This window comes from Lepidochelys kempii, chromosome 2, assembly GCF_965140285.1.
Source record: "Lepidochelys kempii isolate rLepKem1 chromosome 2, rLepKem1.hap1, whole genome shotgun sequence".
Taxonomy (NCBI): Eukaryota; Metazoa; Chordata; order Testudines; family Cheloniidae; genus Lepidochelys; species Lepidochelys kempii.
The window spans coordinates 122,421,570-122,442,931 of record NC_136381.1 but is presented as its reverse complement, the minus strand read 5'-3'; the positions used below and the strand labels follow the sequence as shown (position 1 = coordinate 122,442,931).

The 21,362-nt window shown below is 39.4% G+C and overlaps 1 protein-coding gene across 2 annotated transcripts in view; it reads left to right on the top strand.

The window, feature by feature from the left end:
• ZCCHC2 (zinc finger CCHC-type containing 2) overlaps positions 1-21,362 on the top strand; it is a 73,050-nt gene that overhangs the window by 17,725 nt on the left and 33,963 nt on the right. Inside the window, exons 3-8 of one of the 2 annotated variants that reach the window (XM_073332221.2) lie at positions 4,579-4,655; positions 8,594-8,665; positions 13,438-13,550; positions 15,490-15,584; positions 18,369-18,452; positions 20,887-20,944. In XM_073332221.2, the coding sequence (XP_073188322.1) occupies positions 4,579-4,655; positions 8,594-8,665; positions 13,438-13,550; positions 15,490-15,584; positions 18,369-18,452; positions 20,887-20,944 (499 nt within the window). The remainder of the gene's footprint in view (positions 1-4,578; positions 4,656-8,593; positions 8,666-13,437; positions 13,551-15,489; positions 15,585-18,368; positions 18,453-20,886; positions 20,945-21,362) is intronic. The other variant, XM_073332222.2, reaches the window with a different exon arrangement.

The following is a 21,362-nucleotide window of genomic DNA, read 5'->3' as shown; positions in this document are numbered from 1 at the left end:
TAATGTCGATTCTCCTACCCATTGCTGTTTCTTTCTCCATTGCTGTATCCTCTCTTGGTTTTCTCCTCCTGCTCAATGTTATAATCAGGTGTGGATCTTACATGAGGGTTTTTTGGAATGTTTTTATCTTAACAAAATACTTAAATGAGAACGAGTCTTCTGCTTTTCTTTACTATGTACCAGTCTAGAAGTGCTTCACTTCAGTTTGGAGTTTTAAAAGTGTAGTAGTGAAATACTGAAGAAAATGAGTAATAGTTTGTCTAATTTTCAATGATTGTAGTCAAGTGCCACTCAGTTACATTCCTCATTAATAACACCCTCTTTGCTTAGGGAGTATGTATATAGATACTTCGGGGGTAATTCTGTAACACAAACTAAACATTCTATGCACAATATTTTAAAATTCTCCATATTTTATTTGTCAACACAATGTAATCACTCTGGTCTTAATTATTTTGGTAATTTATTTAAACTACAATACAATGGATGGAGAATGGGATTGTGAGGCATTGGAGGAAATATCCAAACCCCATTTGTCTAATAGTAACGTAGCTAGGTTTGACCCTTTATTTCTAGTTTCTTAGTCAACAAATGTATGCAGCCATATGCTCAGTATTGTATCCTAGGCAACTGGAGAGCAAGTGAGGCCTGGGGAATCAAACTCACAATTTATATTGGCTACCGACCATTTCCAGAAAGGTTAGTAGTAGACAGTTCATAGAGCACATTTTGATAGGAAAATTTTTAGGTCCAAAAAATTAGACCCGTTCTAATCACTGAAGCACCATAAGCATTTATATGGTCATACTGTCTTTTACAATAAGGCTCCTTTACACCTCTCTGGCAATGTAAAGGAGCCTTAAAACTTTTACACATGGTTTATGCTCCTGGGGGGAACTCACTAAAAATGAGAACAATTCGCTAACAGTGGGACCAACTAAGTAGGCAGCCTGCTATGTTATACTCTGCCTGAGAGGAAAGAGCCTGCCTCACGCCTACCTCCAAACACCCCAAAGCCCTGCCCCTCCATGCCAGGCACGCTGCAATAGTGAGCCAGAAGCACAGAGTCTCTATTGTTCACTGAGTTGCATGCCTGCCCAGTCCCACCCCCAGCATTGATTGATGTCTCCCCACAAATGCCCAGCTCTCTCCCACTTCCCCACCCCCCACGTTGATTTACGTCTCCACCAGCTGCTCTGGGCTGCCAGGGAAGAGCAAGTGACTACTCTTGCGCTTCCCTTTTGCTTCCCCTCAGAAGTCATTTTTCTGTGGGGAAGCAAAGAAATCTGCAGATGACATGAATTCTGTGCCAATGTAGTGCATCTTCCAGGTGGAATTGCTGAATAGAGTTCAGGTAACTTGCAAAAAGTTACTTGGAAACTTGTGGCAATCCTATATCTTATCCAGTAAACCCCCGTTCTTCTCATATAGATGACTTCAAAATTCTGTATTCAAGCCAGCTGTAAAAAAAAAAAAAAAAAAAAAAGTGTTCCTATATGTATAACTCAAAACAAGAGATTTAGCTTCCAGACTTGGTTCTGGTACATAATTTGATTGTAGCTAAGTGCTAAAACAACATTCAGAATGACGATAAGCTGTAGTATGCACGCATACATACTAAGTTGACATTCAGCATGAATATGTATTGTGAACAGAATGAGTCAGAGCTATGTATGAGCCATTATTATCTTAGCCAGTGTTACTTAATTTAAACAGACGACCAATCCATCCACTCACTTAAGCTCTTAAAAACACTGACTCTGGAAGAAAAGTCTGTTTAAAAACATAAATAAAAAAGCAACATAGGAAATCACAAAACTAAGTCTTTATTTCAGAAACACTTAGAGGCTGCTGAGAGGTAACTACAATATCAATTAGAGCACTTACAAAATCTAGAGCATTGAAAACCAAGAAAATGAATAGTAAAGGAGATTGCATATCTTTGTCTACATAATAAATGCATTATAATATTTGAGGAATAAATATTAATATTTATAACACAAGTCTTAAATAGCCTAAAATAAGTTTCATTTTCAAGATTAATATGATCATAAATGTGCACACATATAGTTAGGATCAGCCTCAAATACTAGTCAGCATACTTTCCCTATTACGACATTTCACCATAAGTTTATGATTTAACTACATGTACATCATTATCAAATGACTGTAAGTATGAACCAAGAATTTTTATGTTTATACACAAATGTTAACTGGTACTTCCCATTTAACAATACCGCTTATGGAACCTCCCATGGCCCAGGCTCAAGGTGTTATGCAGTGCATGTTTCTTTATAATTAAAAACCAATGTATTTGTTAACATAGGCAGTTGAAGATTTTGGAAGTTTAACTGTTCAGTTATCCTTAAATTCTTGAGGTTAAAGTGACAGATGTAGCAGTCTTAACTTCTGAAACAAAGGTTTTTGTTTAATTTTTGGGGTAACTTAAATGTCTATGTATTGGTGGGTAGGTCATTTTTTTCCTCTCATTACTTTGAAAACAAGTTACTCACAATTTAAAAAAAAAAAAATCTGGGAAGTGACATTAAAAATTCCTAGCTATAAAGGATACTCTGTTTATGGTTTGGAAACTAAGTATTTCAGGAGTTGTGGGATTATAGGATTTCATGTTTGTGTGGCTGCTTGTTTCAGTTTATCCAAGATTCAGTTACTAATTTAGCTGTTTCAGTCTAGAACTGGCATTTACAAATGGATGTCTAACCTACTGAAACTTTTAAATTTAAATGTAAGTATGAGCAGAAGCTGTAAAAGTTGTGTAAGGTGGTGATATTGCAGGTGATTTGGCAAGAATGAATAACTCTGTTCTAATCAAGATATGCAAGGAGGTTAATTAAGATTCCTTATCTCTGAATTACCTGACATTTTAACTATTTCAATCTTAATTTTTCAGTGATTGAAAAAACAACCTTGCTAGTTTTAAAAAAAAAAAAAGGGGGGGGGTGAGCAGAATGATAAGGAGAGAATCTCCTGCAGACGATTGCTTTTGCATGATGTACAAAAGATCCATGTCTTTCCTTCTTCAGGGTCGCTGATACAAATGCTAATGTTGTGACCTTACTTAACAGATGAGGTCTGTCAAGATCAGCCCATGGTTGTAAGGAAGTGAATTCTTTATCTTGGTACATTCTTGGAGCATGTCACACTACAGCCCTAAATCACTTATGTTATGTCAACTTACAGCCATGGCAGTAATTACTGCAGTGGCTGATGTCTCCACTATCCTCCCTTTTTTGTCAGTGGTGTGCATCCTCACTAGAAGAGCTTCCACCAACTGAAGAGGGGCAGTGTGGGAGCCTGAGAGCCAGAGCTCTCAGCTCTGCACAGCTTCATGCTGGGAACCCACTTGCTGCCTGAGCTTCTCACCTCCCAGCATAGAGATGTGAAATTGACAAGACACTTACATCAGCTGTTGGGTAACGCAGTGTCTACACACATGCTGTCGCCCTAACTACACCGGCATTAGCAATGTTGGTGTAGTAGGACACTTACATCGGTGGGATGAGGCTGTAGTGTGTATGCTGACATAATTAGGCTGATGTAAACTGCCTTACATCGACCTAATTGTAGCCTAGACCAGGCCTTAGAGGAAACAAGATAAGAGGAGCCTTTCAATTTCATAACAACTTTCATATAGGATTTTTCTTACAAGTTGCATCCTGAAAAACACTAATTCAAGTTTTAAGTAATATTTGAAGATTACAACACCACATCTCCTTAACAAGTATCAGCAAGGGTTGCTCCCTTTTTTCCATGTATGGGAGACTATGTGCGGGGTTCAGAGGGTGTATAGAGCCTGTAGCCCACCTTCTCCAATGCAGTGCAGTGAAACTGCCCTGGCCTGTTACTGGATCTGTCTGAATGGTCTGGGTGCTGGGACTATTAGTCTCAGTCTCTTGAGCTCTTTTTCAGTAATTCGTTCTGCATATGAACAAGTTCAAAACCTGCAACCTGAATATAGTACTTCTCTCTTGCTGTAGTCTCCTCATCCTTTCTTACCCCTCCCCCCCCCCCCCTTTTTTCTGATCACTGACTTCGTCATGCTGTCATACTTCTATCAGTATTCTTCATTTTACCTGACTTGTCACTTTCAATTATAGACTCTGGCCTTTTGTGAAGTGGGCCCTATTTCTTAACTTCTGCAAAATGGGACTGCAGTGCACAGGAGTTGACTGTTTTCAGTTGGCTGCACTGAAACCTTTTGCTATAAACACATGTTTATTTTAAGGGTTTCTCTTCACTGACAGTAATTACTGGGTCTGTTATTGGCTGTGTAAGGCTTCATGCCCATATCTGTAATATTGTGTAGTACATCTGGACAGAAATGCACACAATGGTGGCAGTCAGTACTAAGAATCTGGTTTTGAAGAGTGGTTTTCAGACCAGAGAAACTTATTTCCTTGAGCACAAGGGCCATGGGTTTCTACTCATATTTCCCCAGAAAAAGAGTAACTGGCAGTGAGGGTGCATGATTCTCTAACATGGTGATGCTGTCATAACAGATGAATAAATTTTCAAACTAGATCTGTACCTAGTACAAATTGCTGTTCTTTCTTTCAGCTGTTCACATTGAGAAGATAACACTGAAAGGAGTATCAAGAAAAAGGGCGGACAAACATTTGGAGTACACCTTCAAAGTAAGCAAATAACAGCTAGCTTTTAAAAGTACATCTTTTTAATATGAAGTTAACACAGCTTAGGGATATAAAAAATGTTTTTAAATTACTAGTGTTAGTGAGATTTCTCTCCCCACTAGTTCTTTTAAACTGATATCTACCTATTCTAAGACACATGCTCTCTGCCTCATTCATTAAGGTATGGTGCAAATGCTTCCTGTACTTCCAGGCCTGAGGTGTGAAGACACAACATACTGAGCATCAGTTAGGCCTCTTCTAAACGTGTGTGTATGTCACTCCAGAGTAATAATATGCCTGAAAATCTTGGCCTTTTTGGGTCTAACCCAGACCTGGGGAGCTGCATGCTTGTGAAAATTCTAAAACAGATACTAAAATATATTTAATACTAAAACTGTTTAATTACTTAGTAAAAATACCAAATAGGTGTCCTGAGGTTTTTGTGTCTGCAGCTGTAGTACAGAAGTCAGAAAGGCCGTCAAGGCCACGTGGCCCTTTTATAACTATATTCTGAATGTTTGGCACTACAAAAGGGTGGCCCTGACCAGCACTGCTTTCTGGAAGGTCTATCTGGTGCATCCCACAAGCATGAGAATATCCAGAGACAATGATCTAATGGTTACCAGGGGTTGATTACGTAAGTGAGTAGTGCTTTGCTACTAGTTCAGAAAAGCTTTCTTTACTGAAGTGCATTAAGTTAGACCATTAGTGCTGTGTATCCATGAATTCTGCAAACTGGGCCTACTTTGACTAAATGAGGACAACTTAGTTTGTTTGTTCCTAGTCAATGCTATGTAATGTGGCCAAGTACTTAAGGCACTGGATTGAGACTCGGAAGGCCTGGGTTTGATTGATTACGCCATCTGTAAAATGTGATAATGATTATCTTTTACAAAGCATTTTGAGATCTGCTAATAAAGTGCTATATAAAAGCAAGGTAGTTTGGCATCTAACCTTATTGGCCACTGACAGGTAGACATGAAAATGTAACAGTATTCCCAGGCAAAAACTTTTAAGTTTTAAGTTTGGAGCTAAAGTTAAAAAAAACTCACTTGTGGTTTTCTGTCCCCCGAAAACACAATGTTGTAGAGCAGTGGTCTCCAAACTTTTTTGATTGTGCACACCTATCAGTAAATTTTTTGAGCGCACACCCCCAATATATGTATATTTATTTATGTATAAATTATATACATATGCTACTGTACTAATATATTCTGTAAATTATAAAACACACACACAAAATAGAAATTAAAAAACCATGAGAGAAGAAATATTTTAATTTTTTTATTTATTGGTACAAAAAACCTCAATTTAGTGTGAGCAATGTGATTGAATATGCTTTATTATTTTTGAAAATCTTGGTTTAACACTTTGTGATACAGTGGGCACTCAGGGTAGGGTACAGGGTCTGGGAGCAAGTTAAGGTGTGGGAGGGTGCTCAGGGTGAGGATGCAGGGTCTGGGAGGGAGTTAGGGTGTGGGATGGCACTCAGGGTGGGGGTTCAGGAAGAGGCTCAGGGCTGGGGCAGGCAGGAGGTGCAGAGCACTTACCTGGGGCAGCTCCTGTTTGGTGCAGGGGGTGTGCAGGTGACTCTGCGCAGCACCACCCCCATGGCTACGATTCTGGGAGCTTCCCACCTCCGGCAGGCAGGGCCACCTGGAACGCAGGGGCTTTAGGGGCCCAGATGCACAGGCTTTTGTCATTGAAGCAATCTTAACTGTGTCAAAGTGGCTATTTGAGAACAACCAGAAACTTGGTTTGTCTATATTTCAGCTGGGAGCGAGCCTTCCTGCCCAGTAGACAGACTTGTGCTCTCTCTACTTGAGTTAGCATGCTAAAAATAGTACGTTGGACATTGCGGCATGGGCAGTTAAGCTTGAGTAGCCACCAGAGACCAACTCTGCCTACCCCTCTGGATATGAGCTCAGAAGGCTCGCCCAAACCACTGCCTGTGCCACAATATCTACACCAGGGGTCGGCACCACCATGTTGCACAACGGACACTTGACAAAATTACCGTACTTCGTGATGGACGTTGTGGGGGAGAGAGGAGTATGTCATTCAGTCATTCAGTTTTTTGAAAAATTACCATGGAGACTTGTGTCAGTGTATAGACACGTTGCTGACCCCAGCACCCATTGCTACTTCTAACGCAGTAGCTTGAGCAAAGTTAATGTGAGCCCACCTTGGCTGGGAGGCATGCTCCCATCTGCAGCATAGACATATCCTTTAGACAACCATCTCCATCCATCACATAATCCATTAGTGACATAAACATGAATAACTCAAAGGTGTTTCAGAGAGCCAGTCTGCAGATTATCATGATAGCAGTCTTGAAATCCTACATGAAGTAGGAAAGGAGCAGAGACTTGCTGGAAGGCATTTAAGTGAATTCTCCAGCTCCACTCCCTTTGTACTCGTAGGGTAGAGAATAGCTCCTTCTTCTCCAGCACATCTAGGAACCCAAACAACTAGATCTCCTCTATTCAGCTCTTATCCTTTTTGCTCCAAACCACTTGAGAGATCTGCCTTGTAAGTTCTTCTCTACCCTTCAGTAAATATAAGGTTGTAGAAACGGTCATCCTCCACAAGCATAGCAGCTTACAAGGCTCCCCAGAATCTCGACTGAAAATGGTGGTGGTTAGATCCATTCAGCTACTGCTAAATACCCTCTTATTTTGAGCTGTCAGCTCCACTTCCTGGTATATAGGACTTTCTAAAGTTTAAGTCTGAAGCTAGGAAACTGAGCCACTTAGCAGAGGAGGGAAATAGAATTTACTCTTCACTTTAAAAGTAATTATATGGAGCCTTTATTTTGCTGTTCACATATTGGGCTAGTGCAGCAAAGCATGGAGAAGCACTGATATAATGTATAAACAATACCAGAATTTGGGGTCTAACTTCATAACACTTTTTGATGCAAACTTTTACAATACTTACTGCATCCTACATCCATCTCTTGTATGGCTTTTTAAACATTAAATCTCCTTAACTTTAGGAGAGAGCTAACTATATCATTTGGCAGAGTAACTGAACAGAGGTTTTGACTTACCCAAGTAGGAGTGGTGGAACTAGACTTTGTATGCCTCACTTGGGATCGTCTCCTCTAAAGAAACAGTATGGTTTTACTGGGCTTGTCTGGTACTGGGAGCCAGTAATTACTGACCACTAATACTGCTTCTTCTAGTAATTTAGTTGTATAGCCTCAGATGCATGATTTTAGGCCCAAATTTTCAAGTGTGCACTAATCTTGTGTGCCCAGCTTGATTTCCTCTCTTCCCCCACCATCACTCCCTCACACTCTAGAGATGATTGATTTGTTGGTGCTTGTTCCTCCAGAAAGTGTCTGAGTTGTCTTTTAGACTCAGGGTTCTCAACCTTTTTCTTTCTGAGGCCCCCCCCAACATGCTGTAAAAACTCCACGGCCCACCAGTGGCACAGCAACTGGTTTTCTGCATATAAAAGCCAGGGCCAGCGTTAGGGGGTAGTAAGAAAGGCAATCGCCTGGGGCCCCCATGCGACAGGACCCCATGAAGCTAAGTTACTCAGGCTTTGGCTTCAGCCCCAGGTCACGGGGCTCAGGGCCCTGGGCTTCAGCCCAATACAGTGGGGCTTCGGCTTTCTGCCCTAGGCCCCAGCAAGTCTAATGCTGGCCCTGCTTGGAGGACCCCTGAAACCTGTTCACAGCCCCCAAGGGGCCCCCAGACAGCTGGTTGAGAACCACTGTTTTAGAGGAGATCCAAAGTTGTTAGTTAGGGCCACACTTTCCAAAGGAGACTATATTTTGCCAAAATGGATATTAATACTTAATTGCAGTGGGAATTTGTATACTATCTTTAAATGGACAGTGCTGTAGATGTACTAAACATAATTAAATGGTATAATGCAAGGTAAGAAACATGATGTAACTTTTCTCCTCTTCTCCTCTCCCTTCCTATCAGGTAACCTGGTCTGATCTTTCTGTAACATGTGTAACAAAAACACACCAGGAGCTGCAGGAATTCCTACTAAAAGTATGTATTCAAGTGTAAGCAACGTACAAGCAGAGTACTGTACATCACACTCGAATTTCATGGGATAGGGCACTACTAGATGATGATGATTCTGTCTCTTGAGCTTTAATGACAGAAGCTTGAGAATATTGCCAGACTTCTGGCTTTCAGGAAAGCACTGATTGAATGAACACCAATGCATGTTAGACATTGTTTAAAGGAACGTACATTGTATGGTCATAGATTCCTTTCCAAAGTATGTGACCATACGCTTCCCAGCTTATGGCTCTGTCTGCTGCTTAGCCAAAGGCATTGGCCAAAGAACAGGGCCTCAGACTGTCACAGTGAGCGAAGGCCCTTACACAGATTCTTTCTTGTATACCTCTATCACTAGCTAAATGATAAACATATACATACATGTTTAAAGTACGATGAAGTGAGCTGTAGCTCACGAAAGCTTATGCTCAAATTCGTTAGTCTCTAAGGTGCCACAAGTACTCCTTTTCTTTTTGCGGATACAGACTAACACGGCTGCTACTTTCCAAAGTATGTTGACCATCCTTTTGCCCAAGCAGGACTAGAAGATATGGTTCCTTGGTTGGCAGGAGATGGTAGTTTGAGATGGGAGACAAATCTTCGTACCCTTTTGGTTCTAACTGAGCTGTCCTAAAACTGTAAGGCTGGCTTTCTTTATGGTCCCAGTGGAGCTAACACTGGACATGGCTACATGGACTACATGGGTGCTAATAAACATGTTAGTACTACTCTGGGAAAATAACTTAATTACTGGTGCAAAGCCAAGAATACCAAACTTTTTACAATTTTCTACTTGGTGTTGTAAGACAAATGCAGTCCCCTTCTCTGAGGAGCTCACAAAATATGAGTAAACTAGTGGATATTTGTGCTGTATGTCCATTGTGTCCTGTAAAATGGGTTAAAACAGTGCTATCATCCTAGCTACTGTGGTCTTGCATCCATTCCTCACCTCAGTGGCTATTCTTGGGTTGTGCCTACCCTAGAGAATCTTTCTTTACCTCTCCCAATGATTCAGAGTGTAAATGAGAGCTTGGCTCAAATGGCTTCTTGTGTTACTATTACCCTGTTAACATAACTTTATACAAAGAGCATCTTGATGGACCCCAGTGCATATGAATTATCAGTGTTTGGTGGAGCTTCGCTATCCTAAAAGGGGAATAAGATTTAAGTTCATACTGGAAAACCCTTCTTGCTCAGCGTACAATTCCAGACTTTTTGAATGTTATACACTTTTTCATTTGGAAGACTTCTAGATCTGAGAGCTTTGAAGGGTTCTAAGAGACCTTCCTCAGCTTTCTAGTAACCTCTCAAGTGCTAAGAAGCCTAGCCAGACTCCTGTTCATTTCTGCTTCCAGGTGCAGAGCTAAGCCTAGAGATTTAGCCATTCAGAATCCAGCAGGTATGGATGTAGTTGGAGTATGCATGACCCTGATCCAGACTGGCTGCACAATGCAATACAAATGATTGGCCAGCATCATAATGGTCAAATACTGTACCTAACAAATAGGGAGGGATCCACACCAGATGACTCTGCAAGGCGGCAGTGGTTCTCTGAGAGAAGTGAGCCACAGGATAGCTGTAATGATATTACACTACCTAATAGGGAGAATCAATATCCTGGCAGACTAATTCAGCCAGAACCAGTGGTACCGGTATGGTCCCTGAAAGTCAGCTGCAGAATGGATATTTTTCAGGTGGGAATACATCTGTCTGATAGTTAGTTAGTTTATAACAAGACACAATACCAATGTCAGAGGTTCTGTTCTAGGGCAGATGAAGATGTTAGTCACTTCAGAGGCTTTTCTGCTAAATTGGGGAACAGATCTCCTTTATTGCCTCCCTCTTCTATCCTTTTGATACCAAGCATGTGGAGTAAAGTCTGGCAAGACAGGGCACTGCTTTTAGTGGTTTCCATTGTTCTATTGGTGCATCTCCCAATAACAGTGTGACTGTGTAGTTTTACGGGTAAGTAACTCTCATATATATCCATACTCAGGTTGCTGCTTTTGTATTTGATACCTCTTTCGATGAAAGTCATTTAGCTCCTAGAGCAGTTCAGAGAAGGATGAGTGATTACAGACACAGAAAAATCCTTGTATGAAGGATTCCCAGTCTTCCTTACAGTAAAAAGACAAATAAGAGGGGGATATGATAAAAGTATATAAAACCTGCAGTAGAACCTCAGAGTTACAAACTGACCAGTCAATCACACACCTCATGTGGAACCGGAAGTATGCAATCAGGCAGCAGAGACTAAAAAAGCAAATACTGTACGGTCCTGTGTTAAACGTAAACTACTAAAAAGGGAAAGATTTTAAAAAGATTTGACAAGGAAACTGTTTCTGTGCTTTTCATTTAAATTAAGACAGTTAAAAGCAGCCTTTTTCTTCTGCATAGTAAAGTTTCAAAGCTGTATTAAGTCAATGTTAGTTTGAAAGAACGATAACATTTTGTTCAATTATGAACATTTCGGAGTTATGAACAACCGCCATTCCTTAGGTGTTCATAACTCTGAGGTCCTACTGTATGCTATAGAGTAGGTAGATAGGGAGCTTCTGTTCTACCCTCATAATGCAAGAATAATTGGACATTCAGTGAAACTGATTAAAGGAATTAGACTCACAGGATGTTGCTGAGGCCAAGAATTTAGCAAAATTCAGAGAGGGATTCAACATTTTGTATGGCTAACACAAACAGTTTGTTAAATTCTGAAAGGGATAACTGGATAAGCATGCGGTCTGGTAGGTAGTCGTTCTCCAAGTAGTAGGTATTTGATGAGACCTTAAGGAGGACAGTCTGTCCCATATCTACCTGCTGCAAGGTTTCTTCTGATCCTATCAGTTGGCTTCTATCAGATAGGACATTGGAATAAATAGACCATGGATTTAAAGCTCTTTCCTGTGTTACCTAGACTATTAGTGTTCAACATTCACTTCCAAAGTTTCTGGAGAAATTCATTTAAGAGGTTCTAGTCTGTTCAGTTACTGAAGTCTAGAAGAAAATGTTCACTCCATCAGTTAAGCAGTTCAAGAGGGAATTTTGCTCATACAACATACAAAGATGAGCACTTTCAAGATTTCTTCTCTTCAAGGTAGCAGAAAAAGAAGCTCTGCTTCCAGAGGGAAATGAAGCTGAGCCAAGGCTGCATCTGCAATCTCCATCTCAAACTGCTACATGACTCCCTCACTTTAGTGGCCCAAGAAAGCATAATGGGGAAATTTCATCATTTTGCTCATTTATGCACCTCTACAATGTTGGGTAGGGGGATCTTATTTATTCCACAAAGCTACTCTGTGGAATAGAAATACCCTATGTAGGACAGATTAATTCAGTCCCCTTCATTACAACAAACCCCATAAAGCAAAGGACTATTCAAGATCATTCTAACATTTCCATTTCTTCTTGGAAAGATCCCATTAACTGAATTTCCATGAGAACTTTCAGTCTATTCAGATCTGTGCATCCCTATATCTCTCATGATGATTGACTTAGGTATGTTTTGACAATTTTACTAAGTTCTTTCATCCAAATTAACTTTTTACACAATGGGTTTCAAAGCAGGCACTTTAAGAATGCAGGTCTTGACCCTTTAAACTGTCAGATATTTAAGATGACATCTCTGGATACACACACATCAAAATTTTTGTGCTGTAGATCTCATCAAGCCTTCCCTAGTTCATAGATTTCCATTCTGGTCTAAGACATTCCTACTTCCAACACTTTGATTTGAGTTTAAAGTTTGTATTTTCTGTGGTCAAAATCTCCTTTCTCATTACCGCTAATTTAGCACTAAGTCTCTGATGTCTGTGTATCTTAAAAACCAAACACCTATATAACATAAGCTCTTATGAAAGGACCTAGTCCTAGAGCTGAAGACGGGCACTTTACACACACTTGATTTAGGAATATTCTATTTCATGAGTCTTCATGTTTCCTCTGCTTCCACTAGCTGCTGTGGTCTAGTCCATGAGACCAGTGCCCGCTTCATGAAGTGGGGAGTAAAAAACACAACTTCTGACATTTGCCACTTTCTTTTTTTCTATGCCTTCATTACTCTTTGGGTGGGGTGTTAATTTGCAGGTTTTTATTTAGAAATTCTGATTCTATGTCAAGTTTTCTAAGTTGCTACCTAGAAGTAGCGCATATTGGTACCTCTTATTTAATGCAATAGTTCCTCATGCGGTGCAAGAAATTCTTAATTCCTGGCCAGTGAATAACATACAGTTCCCAGCTAGCGCTCTGACTTCAGTCATTTCAAATATGCTGAAGGATGCTGCTGATGGACAACTGCTTCTTTGTAAACTATAGAACATTGTGATCATAACTGATTGTCACTAGAGGTTAAAAGGTGCAGTATTGCTATTCAGTTAAATTTTGGAAATTGAGATTGGACTGCTAACATTTCTCAAATAAAAATTCAATTTTTTTAGAGAAATTTTCATGATTAGAATCCCATCTCATGCTTTCATACTACAGCACATCATTTGGAAGTTTTAGAGTAAAGAATGTTAACGTTTTTGTCTCCAGCTAAATTGGAACATTTAAATGGCCTCGGGCACTTTAGTATTCACAGTTCTCTATCAAATTGTTTTGCTATTAACCATAGTACGCAGTACTAGAGCAATGAGATTTGTTTTAAAAAGCAAATCCAAGCTCAGTGCTGCTAAGTAAGGAGTATAATTGCATATATAAAGAGTACTGTTGTCAAGACTTTGAATATGATAATGCGCAACTCATATTTGGAACCCTTTCACCAGCTTCCAAAGGAACTGTCATCTGAAGCGTTCGACAAGACCATTTTACGAGCACTAAATCAGGGTTTCCAGAAGAAGGAAGAACGGCGGCACCCAGATCTAGAGCCAATAATAAGGTAACCAGCTGAGCAGACAAATTATTTTCCTTGAAAAGAACCACTTAAGTCAAGTGAGCTGTCAGCAGCATGGCATCCTGTGATAAGACTTCCTTAGAGGCTCTGGACTTCTTCAGAAAAGTACAATAAAATGAGTCATGTGTGGAAACATGTATCTTATTCTGTCCCGTTTCTCTTCTCTTCCTTGTCTTTTTTTCTTTTTCTCTCCCCTCCTCCCCTTAACTTTGAAGGAAAAGAAAATTTGATTTCTCATTTCCAGGTCAAATGAGCATTTCCTTCCCTCAACTAGTGTTTGGTCTTTTTTTTTCTTTTTCCTCTCCCCATTGATCCCATTTTCTCTGCTTTCTTCCCTCCCTCTTACGTCTTTTGTGAATATGTACTGCAGAATAAAACTAAATACCAAAATGTCTAGTGGCTACCAGACTTAATCCATTGACTTTAGTGGGAATTAATTGTGCTCATGGAGCAGAGTATTTACAGGCAAAATGGACTGGCAGTGGCTAAGTGAAACAGCAACTGTTTATCTTTGAGAGCCAGGTATATTCAACTGAGACACTCTTAGGAAGATACTCTTAATAATTAGCTGCTGTACTCAAGAAAATGCTTGTCTTGGGGTAACATTATGTGGTGGCCTTATATCCAGGGATCAGATCTCTATTGTATTCGGAGCTGTACAAACACTATAGGAAGACAGTACCCCAAATGGCTAATAGTTTCATGTAAGATAAGAGGCAATGAGTGACAAACAAGACGGCTTGGAAGAGAATGGATAAGGGTAGTATCATGTGAATATGGAATTCAATAGGCTAGCTATATGTAGAATTTGAGTCCCAAATTGGTTTTAATAGAAATTCCAAGACACCCACTCTCTAAAATAGAGTTCAGGTTGGAGAGTACGTATCTTTAGGGCTAATAGGGTGACGGAGGCTGTAATGCATGGTTACGAAAGAATTACAAAGCCAGGAAATTCTGTTAAGGTTACACTTAAAAGAAATTCAAACATGTTATGGTATGGAAATGTGGTTAAGATACCCAAACATTGTTAACTGTTCTGTGAGGCCATGCATTAACCATATGATTATGGCATTGTGGTTCCAGGTTAGATTAAACTGACTTTTTTTCCCCTCATGGTGTCACTGCAGGACAGAGTTAAATTTTTGTTGTTGTTTTAAATGTGATACAACTTGAAGTTTTTCAGCAATGGAAAGCATAGTTTTCTGGAAAATGGAAATGGGTAATATTCTTCAGCAAGCAAAAACTGGAACTTGGGCTGGGATTTTCAAAGTACTTGATGATGTTAGCCTAAGCCTTCTCCTATTTGAAGGCTCATGGGCTTTATCGTTGACTCAGTGGGAGCAGATTTAGATGAACACTGAGTGAGTGCTTTTGAAAATCCAGTCCTTTTTCATGTTTACCTCCAAGAATATTCAGACTACTCTAATTTATTTCCATAGACAAATTTAAATCTACATGTAAAAGAATAAATTGATGGACTGGATTTTTGGTAGCACCTTGTGCTCAGGTTCAAAAAATTTTAAGATGCCGGAGCACACATTCCATGGTCCGATAGCCCCAAGTCTTGCTTATGAATGTTACAGATTATTTCAGATGGTTAAAGAGTTCAAGCTAGTCTGAAGCCAAAAATGTGGAATTTAAAAAAAAAATTCGATATGAATGGATGTTTTTAGATTAACATTGAGACTTCTTTATAAGTATTGGTTTTGCTTTTAACTACTCCTTTGTGAGGTCTGTACTCTAACAATACTGTACTAGCTCAAAAGACAAAGATGGACTGTTTTATATTGTCGATGCCAAATTAAGTGTTAATGAAAACTAAACTTTAAATTTCATGGTTAATTTAGGATGGTTTTAAATGACATATGGTTTAACGTTAAAAACTAATGTCTTTAAAATAACTGAAAACTCTGTTTTATTTCAGGCAGCTATTTTCAAATACATCACAGGTATTTCTGCAGAGTCAGAGAGTGTACAACTTCTTCCAGTCAATTTCATCAGAATCTTTGCACACTCACAGTAAGAAATTTCTAAATATTCTTTTGTATAATACGAAGAAGCTTTAAGACTTTCTTCCTGCCACCAAGTTACTTTTATCCATTGTAGAAGTGACTATTCATTGCCCTCTGCTCAAGAATACAAATCTAGAATGAGATTGTGAAGATTTTGTAGAATATTCTTTGCCTTCTTTGAGTTTCTAGCAGGTTGGCAACACTTAGTGTGTTTAGCAATTTGGGGCTTCCTGATTTTGGGTACCCCATAGAATCTCACCTATTTATGGCCTGGCTTCCCCTCTATCAAGAGGACCACTGTAGGCGTGTTCAAAACTGAATCATACTCTTTGCTTTGAGTCTCATCAGTCAGTGGTTGATCCTGCCTTTTGGGAGGGAAATCTTTTTTCCTCCCATGCAAGTATGCAAACCAGTGCATAATGTGCAGACCTTTCCATATATTTGTAGAGATTGAGTAAAGGACTGCAAGGCACAAGGGAAAAATATTAACTTATTGTGAATTATTAATTTGTACATTAATCATCTTTACTACCCTCCCTGAAGCCTTCTGTAACAAGGCTGATATCATGTTGATCAGCCCTGTAAAGTGAATGACAAACACCTTCATAGACTTCAAACAAAATATTTATGGATTCAACTGGGCTGACTTCAGATCAGCTGCAGTTTCTTATCTCTATTCCTCATGTTTTGCTAGATGCCTCGCTGCTGGATGCTTTAGTGCTTAAAGTAGGATTTGCACCAACTGTGTAAATGTTGGGGCAAATTGATCTTCAAAAGGTGTTGGATCTTGTCCAGTCTCTTTTGGGCTCCCAGCCTGACAAATGTGTATCCTGCAGTAGATTTCCCGGGTCGGAAATCTGTTATGCAGCATATGTTGGTCATGCAGCCTTCACTTTGCCCCCTGGTGCAAGTGCATTAGGATACAGGTATATCATCGCGCCTTTTTCCAAAGGACACCCTGCTGCATTCATTGCACAGGGTGGGCCATGTTTGCGTGGTGGTGGTTTGGGGGGCTAGACTACTGCCTCAGTTGTTGCAGAAGTTTGAAGTTAAGTTGCCAATGAGGCAGGGTACTGCAGGAAGCAAAAGGTTAGTCTTGTGGTTAAAGCAGTTGAGTGCCACTCTGAAGAAGTGTGTTCGTTCTCTCTCTCCTCTTCCTGTCCCCCTGCCCCCCATAGTTCCTGTGTTACACTGGAAAAATTATTTAAACCAAAACTTACTGGTGACTGTTTTTCTGGGTGCCCTATTTCAGACACCCATGCTTTGACTTGCAGAAGTGCTGATTATTTGCAACTGAAGTCAATAGGAGTTGTGCTTTGAACATCTGAAGTGCTATAATAACATTAGTGGACATGTTTGACAATCTTGGCCTGAATCTCTGCCTTAGACCTTCAGTCTACAGTTGAGTAACTGAATATCTTGCATCACAGGGCTGTTTTGAAGATACACTGTGTTTGAAGCACTCCTATGTAATAGGGATAAACACCATAAAGCCCATGAGGAAATTTTAATAAATTTGCATTCAAGGAAAGTTTTGAATGGTGTGTAGTAAATAAGGCTTAGGGCCAGGCATAGAGGGTAAATATATTGAATTGCTAACCATTCAGTGAGCAGTCGTCCACAATGCCTGGGCACCAGCAGTGAGATGGTCTACTAGCTCTCAGTCCTGGTTCCCAGTGTCACAGCGACCCCCTCCCAGCAGACTGGAGAAGCAACTGCAGCAGAAGGCCTACTCAGCCCCAGCCTGGATTGTGCTTTGGGGGAAAAGCTTGCTCAATATCGACAGTGTTCAGGAAAATTTTGTTGCTACTTCCCATAAGCCTCTACTCCACATGTGCAAACAGTTTCCAAAGACTTATTATTCAGCCAAATCTTCATCGTGTTTTCCTGTCAAGGAAAATCCATGATTCCAGAGCAAACACCCCGTCAGATTTCCTGTTCCAAAGCATGAGAGTACTTTTTGTTTCTCAACAAAACAACGGTTAGAATTTCTTTTAACATAGGGAAAAAATGTTTTGCCAATTCTCCCCCCACCCCACCCCACCCCCAAGCAGACAGCAAAAAAGGCAACCTCAAGGCAGATACCTGGTATAGAAAATTTTAGCCTTGGTGGCTGGCTTGGCTATTCTAAGTAACTGCAAATGAGGTCTTGCAGTGGAAAGTATTAGGCAGACTTAACTATAGTTAATGCCACATTACCTTCACCTATAATTGTGAAAGGATTAAGAAATAACTCAAAACTTGCAAAAATGCATTTAAACCCATTTCAAAGAGATTTTAAAGTAGTTTGTTTAACCCTCTTCAAACAATCTCCAACAGTCAAAACTGCACCATAGTTTTAAAATGGCACACTCGTTCACTCCTCCTCTCAAAATGGCCAGCCCTGGAAGGGTTTGATGTCTTGAGAGTATGTTCTTGGTATAGTTCATATTGATGTCATATTGGAGTTTTAAGGTGTTAGAACCGCAAGGAAACACAACTTCTTAAATTCATTTATAATATGTGCTGAGTGCTTTTATTGCACTGGCAAACCTATGTAAAGTATGCTTTTTTGGTTTTAATGATATTTGCACATAACTTCACCTGCTATTCAACTAGATAAAATTAAGATGGTATCTTTAAGTTGGTATAAAACCCCCAATTTATTTCTCTCACATGCGTGTGTGCGCACGCACACACACTCTTTCTTTAACTTCTAGTTTTCTGTATCTCTTGCAGAAGCTAACTTTTTGCCCTGAGTTAGTTGCTGTAATATCTTCCTAGAAAACTACATAAAACTTATTCTCTGCAGGTAACTTACAACCCTCTTTGAAGACAGCTAAGGCATCAGAACACTTCAAGGAGGACAGTTCAGAGGCTTCAAGTCAGGAGGAAGGTATTCATATATTCAAAGGTTCTATTAATGAGTAAAATTTTTACCAGGCTGATAGTCACAGAAATGATGTATTTGACTGACTTCTACCTCTTGTAAAGTGCTGAAGACTTTGGATGAAAGTTGCTATATAAATTTTAACTTTTGTTACTGCGTGCTTTCAGTAACCTAATACGGTCATTACATTTGTGACTCGGAAGGCTTTGGAGGTGTGGTTGCTTTTTGAGTTGTTTTGCAGAGGCTGGGTTGAGCAGCTAGGAAGAATTGTGGGGTTTTTTGTTAGTACATGGACACACAGATATTTGACTCTCTCATGTGTCTACCTATTTTTTACGACCAGGTTAATGTTGAGTGTGTTGTTTCAGTTTGTTTAGTTGACACTTATTTATAAAACATCTTAAATATGAAGATCCTCTCTGTGGAAATACTTCATTCCTCTAGTTTTGTCCCAAAGCTGCACTTCTGTAGCATTGTGGCCAGTTACTAACAGTGATTCTAATCCTTCTGATCTTGGTAATGAACTCCAGATATGGAAGCTGGTACTTCTCAGGTACAGTTTTGATGGGATGTACTAGCCCAGTGGATAAGTAGTCTCATTTTGAAAGGAATGCCAAGCCAGTTTTGCATTATTTGAGCAGTACGCGAGTTTGACTTTTCGATAGGCAAAGGAGGGCATGCAACACAAAGGACTGTTAAACCATACTCTTTGTTAGCACACACTGTTACCATTCCTATCCTCTTATGCTGATATGCAAGGTGGAGTGTGATGTACTTTTGGATGCAACTTTTCTGAATCTCTTTTCAAATAAAGAAATGTGAAAAAAGACAGCAGCAGCGTGGGCTATCAGGTAGGAATGCTAAAGAGACAAGAAGACTACATTCCTGTTTAACCTCCAGTTTCATAAGAGCTCACAATAGGTTGCTTGCTCCTTTAGTAGAAATGTTACTATCTTTAATTTTAGCTATTTCACCATAGTACTGCGGTAATACAAAATAGCGCTTTTTCAAAGTATCTCTTCCTTTTATCAACCAGTTATATCCAGTAAGCTATTTGGTCAGGTCCCTGTTAAGGAGATACATTATCCAGTGGATCCTCGCATTGTGTTTCTGTTGCAATGCATTGGCAAAACGGGATTCTTAAAGTTCTGTACTATAAATGCCAGGGTTGGTTGATTTGTATCAAATTTTGTTCCCTTCAAGGCAGAGACAATATCTTCTACCACTAGAAAACTATATGCAATTCAGAAAAGCTTTTTTCTGTTCTCGAAAGAAAATGCCACCCATTGCACTGATTTATCTTAAAACACATAACAGTAAGAAAACTCTGGAATGCATTTGAAAATAGTTCAAATTGTCTTTATATTGTCCTTAAATAAGAACTTTTTCCACTTTAAAATTTCAGATGCATTTGAGTACATGCTTAATGCCATTTGAGTAAACTTTGGTAATGCTTTTAAACTTTGTACTTTCCAAATAAGTCCAATTCTCACTCTGCCTTCAGGCTTCTAGTTGGATCTCTATTTTGATCTTGTTCTGAACTGCATCTTTAAGGGAGTTGAGGCAAATGATAGCAACTTTCAAAAGAAAAATCGAAAAACCCAGAAATAATAGCAAAGGAGTCAAAGATGTTACTTAGAAGCCAAAAATCAGCAGCAGTTGGCCTGGGGAAATTTTACTTTTGGCAGTATAATAAATATACTGTACTTCAGAGAGGTAAAAAGACAAGGTCACTGCTCCAAGGACTTACGGTTAAAAATAATGAACATTTTTCCACATCTACATGCTATTATTTTTAAGGTTGGCTTAAATTGTAACTAATCTCAGATTCTAAATGCATTATATCAATGCAGGAACTTACTCATTCAGCAGTTCATCACCTACCAGTACCTTATTAACCTTCTGGGGCAATATCCAGGAGTTGGAGAAAGGAAACAGATTTCCATTTTTCATTTTGATTTGACTGGTGGGTTTTTTTTTTTGTTTTTTTTTTCCCCGTATTCCATTAAGCTAAATCTGGCATCATCTGCTGACCCAACCAGGGCACCTATGGTTAGTCTGTTGGTGAGAAAATAATCCCAGTTGCTTATGAAGTGTTCACTTCTCTGTGTGCTTTTTGCTATTTTTGTAACTTTTTTGGGAAACAGGATGAAGGTCCCCAGTCCAGCCATCTGAACCATGTCAAATGACCCCTGCTTCCATGCATTGTTTGTTGACTTGAGTGGCCTTCTGTGCAAGTGTATGGGGTCCTCTCATGTGGATCAGATTGTAAAACTGGGATCTGTATTTATAGTAGCATTTGTCTTTCCTGTCACTACCAAAACATTCAGTGAAATATAGTCGAGAACCTTTACTGGTTGGGTTATTTTCCTGGATTGACTTGTAATAGAAACAATTGTTACTATTGGAATTGCTGATTTGTGTTTTTTTTCCCCCCCAGATGTAATGCAGCACACATCAGTCCACAAAAAACATAATGGGAAAAGTCCTGTTGCCAAGTAGGTATTAAGGTTTGCAAAACTAGCATGTCTACTTTAAAGTCAAACTTAAATAAATTCATATTTATTAGTTGCTTGAAACTTTAGGGACATGTAAGTTTCCTTTTCGATCAAGGCTTTTTCAAACTGTCTTAAGGTATATTAAGTTGTCCTAATATTAAAACTTTAAGAAGAAAGTAGTTCAGTTGGAAGACATCCCTGGATAATTCTTCCTAAAACATGTTTTTAAAAAATGTAGTTGCCTAACATGTACATCAGGTAACTCATACATTTCTTTTCCAAAGGTAATCCATGTTCCTTGGTATTAAGCCTTGGGAATGAGATTTGAAAGATAACTAGCTGGTTCCAAAGAATTTTGGGACGGTCTTACAAAAAATGGCATTGTTATTCAGGGAGCATACAGAACATCATAACCACA